This window comes from Crocodylus porosus, unplaced genomic scaffold (genome assembly GCF_001723895.1).
Source record: "Crocodylus porosus isolate Cpor-Errol unplaced genomic scaffold, CroPor_comp1, whole genome shotgun sequence".
NCBI lineage: Eukaryota > Metazoa > Chordata > Crocodylia > Crocodylidae > Crocodylus > Crocodylus porosus.
In genome coordinates this window covers 14,352,632-14,361,714 of record NW_017728949.1, presented here as the reverse complement: position 1 = coordinate 14,361,714, position 9,083 = coordinate 14,352,632, and the positions used below count along the sequence as shown (strand labels likewise).

The following is a 9,083-nucleotide window of genomic DNA, read 5'->3' as shown; positions in this document are numbered from 1 at the left end:
TGGAGGTGGTTCAAGCACCTACATTGAACACCTTCAAGAGCAAATTGGATGCTTATCTTGCTGGGATCCTATGACCCTAGCTGACTTTCTGCCTTTGGGCAGGGGGCTGGACTCGGTGATCTTCCGAGGTCCCTTCCAGCCATAATGTCTATGCAATCTACGAAATAGTTGGAAAAATTCTTCTTAGGAAGCTTTCGGGTTTAAACACCCTTCATCAGGCTGAGGAAGCATCACTGTTAGCATTTAAAGAGTTGCCCCTCAGTCTCACAGCTGAGTGCTACCTGCCAGCTGTGAAGCAGATGCCCACCCAGCAGCAAGAGGTAAAGGGAGAGGAATGTGACAAGGGCTTATTTTTCTCATCCTCCTTGTGTGTTGCTTCTCCCAAGTCTGCTGCTCCATGGGATGGAAGGAAGAGCATCAGGCCTTGGACACACTACTTTTGGACTCGATGATCTCCCGAGGTCCCTTCCAGCCCTAATGTCTATGTCTAATGTCTATGAAATAAAAAGCTAACTTACACATGGACTGGCTGTTTGTAACGCCACACAGAAATGGCAGATCTTTGAAACATTCCTCTTTCAAAAAGGGGTTTCTCTATAATGCCACTAGTAGCACATGGGCAGTTACAGGTACTACTACAGGAGGCTCTTGAACCTCAGCATCCCAGCCCTTTGCTCTTCTCTCCCACTCCAAGCTCTCCCGGGTGATGTGAGCCCTCATGGAGCCCTGCTGGATGCTATGGGAGCACTGGCAACAGCTGGCACTTCCGTAGTGCTGCTAGCAGCAGAAAGAGTTGCCCTTGCCACCAACGTGAAGGGAACACTGGCAATAGCAGGTGTACCCAGGATAGTGGCCTTGCTGCTTCACTGAGAGGCTCCTCTGGGGGCAGGGGGGGAGCAATGGAATGCTTAGCAGTGCTATAAATTAATGTGTGCCCATAGCCAGCGAGCATCATCTGTCCACGAAGCCCTTCTCAGCCTCAGGAATTATCACCAAACTTTTTACACAGGGTTTTTCTATCAGGACATTTCCATGTCATTAGCCAGCCTCCTTGGAGCTCTCGATTCCCTGCCACTTTCTTTTCAGGCAGTCGAGTGGCCACTGCCAGAGGGGCATGGTTTGTGTGCCGACAGCACTCACCATAAGCAAGCAGTCAAGTGTGCAACTCCTCACTCATGAATTGCATTGCAGCAGGACTTAGAAACCCAAAGAGGTCACAAGTACTTGGTCATGGGTGGGTCCATATACCTACCTTATTCAGAAATAGGCTAAGGCAAATCTCACGCACCTTAACTTTTGTGAGCTTTCTCTTGTGGTACTTGGAAGCTACACAGGGGGCAGATAAGCAGCTGGTGGAGCATGGAGCAGCTCTGCCTACTTCACGTGAAGGTCGCTGGTTGATCTGAGCTGGGACCTTACCCTGGGCATATAAGGTGGTACTGGAAGAAACACTGATTATACCCATTCGATCCTTCTCGCAGACATTTCTGTTCTCGTCATTGGCAGAACCATCCCCATCCCTTTTTATGGTGGTGATTCCATGGGTCCCAAAAAGCTAGAGTGCTTAGACTGATGTGACATGATAAGCAAGCCGTGGGAAAATATATGGAACCTAGTGCCTCGTTACCATCATGAAGTTAATTCTCTGGATGCAGACACAATGTTGGTCACACAGTACAACAAGAGCCTCTAGCACACAAGCAATGTTTCTAGTCCAACTGCTGTCCTGGAGGGCAACGTTAAGGGTGTGGGGATGCCTCGTACACTATATGATCTCACCTGCAGCTTTCCCAATTTTCGGACATTTGGGGGTTTGTGCATTTAGAAACAGGCAGGGCAGAGTTGTCCTCAAGCTTCGTGTACTGTGAGCACTTGTACCTTAACTACGCATTTCCTGGCTTTCTGAAATGTGGTTTTGAACATCTCTGTACAGTGACGCCAATTTCTATGTATTCAAAAATAATCCTGGTATTAAACATGAGGTGGCTAGAGAGAAATTTAACTGGCATGGCTTAGAATGGTTTAGTCAGGAACAGTCCTGCCTTGAGCAGGGAGCTGGGTTAAGCGACCCCTGAGGTCCCTTCCAACCCTAGGATTCTATGATTCTTTTTATTTGCCTTCCCAGCTTTTGCCTTTTGCTGGGGTCCTATTTTCAAACTCTTTTGTGCTACCATAATGACTGAAAGGTGACAGGATTCCAGGAGTTGGTGGCTTAATAAGAAATACCAAATAATATGATGTTATAATAGTGTGATAAAGCTGCACACATTTGCAATACTTCATATGCCTTGTGCAATAATCATAAACCTTTGGCTTATTAGTATAAATGTTAGTAGGTTCTTTGGGTCTTTGAGGCTCAAAGGGACTGTGTGCATGCTGTGATCTCTCCTCTGGTAAAAGAGGCTGTTAATCCCAAGGATATCAGGTGTTCCTTATTGTCTACTATACCAAACAGCCTAGTAAGTTATGATGCTCCTCCTGGGATGCAGGTGACTGGGGTCCTAGTTCCAATCAGGCAGAGTGGGGAAAACAGGTTTCCACATCTCAGGAGTGTTTCACAACCAGCTGGAATACTGGCTAGCATGGGGTAGTGTTTTTGCTTTTCTCACCACTCCCAGGAGACTGGGCTGACCCGAGTTGCATGCTGTGAGGGAGTTCTTGAACTGAGAGTCGCAAGCAGAGTGCCCCTTCTCTTTGGGCAGGCTAGGCACTCAGATGTTACAATGCTGATGCCAGTCTGTGTATTTAGTCTTCCTTATCTGCTTGCAAGACGCCCACATTAAGTCCAATTACATATAGCACTGAAGTGCTATGCTTCTTCTGGAAGGAAAGTAGGGCTCTCTGATAAGTTGTACATATCCTGAAAAGTACATCCTGTTACATCCAAGTCCAGAAAGAAATAAAAGTTTGGATGCAGCTATTTCCAATATACTCTCTCTCAGTGACTCTTAGGTTTATAGCAATGTAAAGAAATAATTCATTCAAAACACTGAACTGCATAAATTGAAAACAAGCAGGTATGGGTAAAACCCCTGCACTGATCTTTCCAGGTAAGACAGGAAAATCTTTCATTAACATCAGTGAGAGTTGTCTAAGCAAGGGATGCAAGGTTGGGCCCTATGGAATTGTTGCCATGAAGACAATAATTTTAGCTGGAGTCACTGGTGTTCAGTACCACTTAGATTCTGTATCAGCACTTTAAGGCATGTCTTTTCTGAAGATGTTAAAAGTGATTACTTAATCTGTTACCTTAGAAATGTATTCTTCCACCAATGCAGATATCAATAGTTTCATTAACGTTCCTTGGGGACTAGGGCCCTTAGAATGTGCCGCTGAAGCAAAATGGTGGGTTTAAAATTTCACATCAAGTTCACTAAGAGGTGTAACAAGAAAGAGACACTGAAATATTGGCAGAATAGTATAACTTCTTCTGTTAGACTAAAGACTATTTGCAGAACCATTGAGTGAACTGCTATAGGTCTGAGGTGACACTGCAAGCTGATCCAAGCAAATAAACAGAAGACAATAGAAGACATCAAGAAGATCACTAACAGAAACAAAGTGGTACTATAATTAATTTTTTCTTTTTATTTACACCACAAGAATAACAAGTTGTCATAATGTGGTACAAAATACTGGACTCCTAATAAAGTTGAAATTGAAGTCGGTACAGTCAGAGAAAGACACCATTGGCCAGTTTAAAAAAACAAAAACAAACAAAAAACAAAAACAAAACCCGAACAGAACAAAAACAAGAATGAGAAAACAAATTCCAACTCCACCAAGTAAAAGAAAGGACCATCAGAAAATTTTAGCACAAAGGATGCTACCATCACTTAAAGTAGGGTCCATACAATAAGAGTGAAATTGTGTCTCAATTACAGAGTAAACCGGTAGCTGCTACCAATGGTGACATCATACTGAGCATGTATAGGTATAAAGTAGAATATAATATAGTTACAACTTTTTGATACTACATATCTGTAATAAGCTCTTGGGTGAATAATGTTTCAACCCCCCCCTTTATATATATATTATATATATAAGTTTGTAATCCTCATAAATTGGAAAATAGCGCCTCCACTATGGAGCACAGAAAAGTGTTAATTTATTTTCTTTCAATAGGATACTTTTTCATCAATATCAAAGACAAAGTGAAACTGAGCTGAGAACGAGCTCAACTTCATCACAATGAAGAAACATTTTTCCTTTTGATGTAAAGTCTTGTTTTAAACCACAGTGCTTGCACAGTACACGACTGTTTAAAGTGAAATCTAGTGATACATCATTTAAAAGTAATTAAAAAAAGTTAACACAGCTGAGCTGAAGAGTTAACTCTTTAAATTCCTCGTGATTTATTTTCTTAGAATTAATGACTACACGTGTTGACAAACTGTTGCACCCAACCTCCCCCCACCCTCCCAGCAAAGAAAAATAAACCCCAATCAAATTAAAAAAAGATGACAGGCAGTTTACTTTGTGTGTTCTGCGTAGTTTCCCTAAAAACACTGTTTCCACATAAATACAATAAACTCTATTATTGGTAAGTCACAAGTGCTAGATAAACTTTTTTTGTTTCTTAAAATGAGAAATGTTTAAGTAGTCCTTTTTATTTATTCATTTTTTTTTTTTTTTTTACAATAAAAAGCACAATTTCTTAAGTTCAGTAAGACGCAATTTTTTTTCCCCACTCTCCTTCCTTTTTGTATACATGTTTGACAGAAAAATGTCCCAACTTTTGTCTCTGCAAATGCCATGAGAGGGAAAAAACAATTTTATTTTCTTTTTTCAAAGCTGCCAAGTTTGGCGTGCAAAATCTGTATACAATATAAAGACATGCCAACCTTACAGACCATGCAACCTCAAGGTGTAGGAAACTTAAAAAAATATATTCATATATATTTATATATATATTTATATATATCAATGCCCATAAAACATGTGGGCCCAAAAAGTTTACAAAAGGAAGAATGGAATGAATACAGGACTGCGACTAATAAAAAAGGAATGTTTCATATTGAAAGTAAAAAACAAAATGATCAATTGTGTACTGCAAACTGGGACTCACTTCTGTGTAAGACAATTCTAAGATGTCCTTTCCTTTCCAGACAGGTCAAAGAAACAAAACTGCTGATATTCTCCTGGGCCACCCCCACTGGCTTGGAAGCCATGTGATGCGTTGTGGTGGAACAACCTCTGGCCTCTTGCTGGTGGAGCTCAGGTGCATCATACTTGGGTTCGGAAGGTGACAACTAAGGAAATGGAAAAAATGCTCACTGGATCTATCTGCACATGCACCTTTTTGCTGGCTGCTCCTGAGAGTTTGCAAGCATCCCCCTCAGTCCCAGCTGCCCACAGACCCAGGCAGAACAACACTTTGAGCAGCCGTCTTGAAAAAGAGGCTGAAGGCTCAAGGGGTTAAAAAAATAGAACAAGTGGTCTCCACACTTGATGGAGCACCCAGACTTGACCCACTGAGTGGGATTGTGTAAGAAATGTTTTAACAGATCCAAGTGATCCTGACTTTGGAGTAGACTGACGAGTCTTGTTAAGTCTTTCCATTGATGGCAATAACTTAATGAAATGGTTTAAAAAGAAACGGACAATGCCTCTTGAAAGTGAGGAGATGGAAGGCTATTGAATATTTCAGGCTACCCCTACACTAATTTAAAAAAAACTTCAATCTATCAGTAAGTCTTCTCAATGGAAGAGGAATACAAGACTATTTTCCAAAACTAATATTGAAAGAAAGTGTTAACACAACATAAAATGGTTAGGGAAGGCTAGAGATAAAATGATCATGTATATATTGATATTGCCAACATTTATAAATGGGAAAACTACTTTGTATATGAAATCACAAGATTCCACAGCCAAATTATGTTTTAGATCACAGCAGCAAAGTGGTCATTTAAAAACCAATGTCTCTGTATACATTATATTTTTACATTTGAACCTTACTGTCAGAATGTGCTGAAGACCGCTGTACTAGTCAAAGCTATTCATAACTGTAAATGTACTTGGGTTAGCAAAAACTCAAATACAGTAGTGTTTGTTTTTTAAGTTGTATTACAAACTTAAAACAAAGCAAAGAACCCTCTTGCACTTGCTTATATGTGTGGTATGTTTCAAATTCTTTCCACAAGTCTGAATTCAATAAGTTCTGCGTGGAATGAAAATGGCTACTTCAAGAACTGGAAAATAAGTTACTACAAAATGACCCTGTCAGTTGTCATAACAACAACATAAAATAATAATAATAATAAAAACCCTTGGTTGTTCAGCTGAGTAATCTGTGCTATCTTACACTGCTTTTAAACGGTACATGTGTCAATAGAGTCTCCATTAGCTGTCTAACTCCACAACCCAAGGATTAGCTGCTTCTACTGAGGGCCATCTTCAAAAGATAACAGGGAAAAATAAACGAGTCCGTAGATTAAAACTCTCTCGCCCAACAATGACATTCTCCTAAAAATAAATTTAAAAAAAAATATCTTTGCAGGAGTAAAGTTACATTTTTAACAACGAGGGTGGTTCAGAAAGAAGTTTAACAGGGGTGAATGTGTGCATGTGTGTGCGAGAGAGAGGGAGGGGGTGGTGGGAGTGGGAGAGAATGCTAGTTGCCCCAATAGTGTCTGGCAAGCCTTCAACATGGTAGCTACTAATGCCATATATAATCCTCACTACAATCCACATGGAGGATATGATACATCACTCATTGTAATACTACTATGTTTAAGGTAAGAAAACTCCTTATTTTCTTTACATAGCTACTATGACAGAACTGAGGAAATATACAATCGTTGGTATCATTATACAAGAGAGACCATCAGATTCCCCTCTTTCGTTAAATGCACGCTTTCTGAAAATAAAATTCTGACACTGCAACAACTCCTTACGCCTGCAGAAAGCTGCTCACTGTACAAAAGACTAAAAAAATACCAGAAAATAATGTACAAGCAAGAAAGTAGGGAGAAAAAAGGTTCAGACATTGTTACCGTTTGGAAAAGCAATTGCCTCATGGAAAATAAATGTAAGATTCACACAAACAAGGCTTCTTTAGGGTTTCTGTGAAATATCAATATAAAAATTAACAGCAAATTCATAATCTTTGCTATAAAAACTCATTTCTGTTAGAAAAGGATCAAAACTAAAATCTTTAAATTAAAATACAAATGTTTAGGGTAGTTGCCAGTGGCTAATGTGTTGGCGTTCTGAAAACTTTTCAACCTACGATTTGAAAATGCATGAGTTTCAAACAAGATCCCTTTCCAAAAGCACCTTTACATTCCAATTCACAAATCTTTCACTAGGGACCTTTCAATGGTTGAATTTATTTATAATCTGCATTTATTATATATATTTTTCTATAAATGCATTATAAATATTTTACCAATAATTCATGAGAATCAGGTTTCTAAACTTGGAATACATTTGGAATATACATTATACAGATATATATATATATATATATTTATACCTAACAATTTAAGCAATATCTCATGCTAGTTGCTTTTAATAAAAAGCATTCCAATCTTAAAACTGCATTTGTGTCTATTACATGCTTCAACAACCAAATTGATAAGCTCAATTACTAGGTAAGTTATGAGAGAGAAAAACATTTGAAAATGTTTTTAAAATTGTTTGAATTTCAAAGACCCAACAGTATTTGCCACTTTCTTGGCAACTACCTTATTTTTTTTTTTTTTTTTTTTTTTTTAACAACAATAAAGCAAAAACAACAAAAAAAAATCCAAGCTTGTAGACAGTTTTGGAGACACTCTATTCAGCTAATGCCTGCATTCCATAATCATGCCAGCACAAGTGAAAAAGTCTTCCTTCCTGACGGCAGTTCTTAGCTTTCCCAGCCAGAGGAAATCTATTCGTGAACTGTTGCTGTTTTTTCTTAAGGCATTGTTCCTCAAACTTCAGAAAATCCAGCTGCCCCAAATCCATCAGATTAATTGAAAAAAAGGCACAAACTCATCTTCAGATGGCTTTGGAGATACTAAAGCCGAACTCTTTCTGGGCTACCATTTCCCCTTCTTTTTTTCTTTCTAATTTTGTCTTTATATATATCTATATGTGCATATATAGATATCTATAAAGGCTAATTCTGGTTCCCACTTTGTCCTTGTTAAAAATACACCATCTCACACTGTTCTGGTTCTAATGAGAATGTCTTTCATTCGCAGGCAGGCAAGAGCCATTAAAAAAAATCCAAGAAACACAACTACAAGATGGGTCGAGTGGTTCAAACAGAGATTGCTGAGTTGTGGATAATCAAATTGTAAGCACCAGTTTTAAAATGAAGATGTGTGTGTGTGTGTGTCCATGTATTGTTGAATCTTTGATTTTTGTTTTTAGAAAAAAAATTGGCAACTCTGCCAGAGACTTCACAGGCTTCATTCCCCTTTCAGCTTCCACTGAGGAACAGAGGAGAGTGCCTGGCACGTGTGTTTGTCCATAACATTGCTGCTCTTCACCAGCGTTTTTCCTTTTCTGCAAGTATATACTGCATACGTGTATATATAACATGGAGAGACTTTTCTGTTGCTTTGTTTTACACCTGGTTGTCCTTTTGCATTCTGGAAGAAAACCATGACAGGACGCAGGAGTAACAAGAGAAAACTTCTTGGCAGAGCTTCAAGACAAGGACGAACAAACAGGAGAACTCCAGCTCAGAATGAATGCTACAGGGGAGGCTCCTCTTCCATGGGTTCATCATCTGGTCTGTAAGCATTTTCACCCAAAGGAGGCAGGATGGGATACAGAGGAAGAAAGAGAAAAGAAGGTGGGATGTGACAATGTTGGGTAACTAGCCATGTGCTGTGTACAAAAAATGTGCATTTTCTCTTTGGCAAACTCTCACCTTCACCTCAACTGCTAACCTTTTCTACCAACCCAATGCAATTTTTCTCATTCAGCCTCTTAGGAATTACATCCTCTTGCCAATATGTCTGTGAATTTGCCACAAGTGCAAACAATGATATTCAGCCATATTCTCTAACGCTGAAAATTGCTGCAAGTAGCTTAGGATTCCGAGGCTCAGACATGTCTGTTTTGGTTCAGACCAAAGGAGA

The 9,083-nt window shown here is 39.4% G+C and overlaps 1 protein-coding gene and 1 pseudogene across 7 annotated transcripts in view; both read right to left on the bottom strand.

The window, feature by feature from the left end:
* Nucleotides 1-3,547: 3,547 nt before the first annotated feature.
* On the bottom strand, nt 3,548-4,724 carry LOC109322465 (annotated as a pseudogene).
* HDAC4 (histone deacetylase 4) overlaps nt 3,566-9,083 on the bottom strand; it is a 407,925-nt gene continuing 402,407 nt past the window's right edge. For all 7 annotated transcript variants that reach the window (XM_019553979.1, XM_019553983.1, XM_019553981.1 and 4 more), the window contains one exon: nt 3,566-8,733. In XM_019553979.1, the coding sequence (XP_019409524.1) occupies nt 8,694-8,733 (40 nt within the window). In that variant the 3' untranslated portion in view covers nt 3,566-8,693. The remainder of the gene's footprint in view (nt 8,734-9,083) is intronic.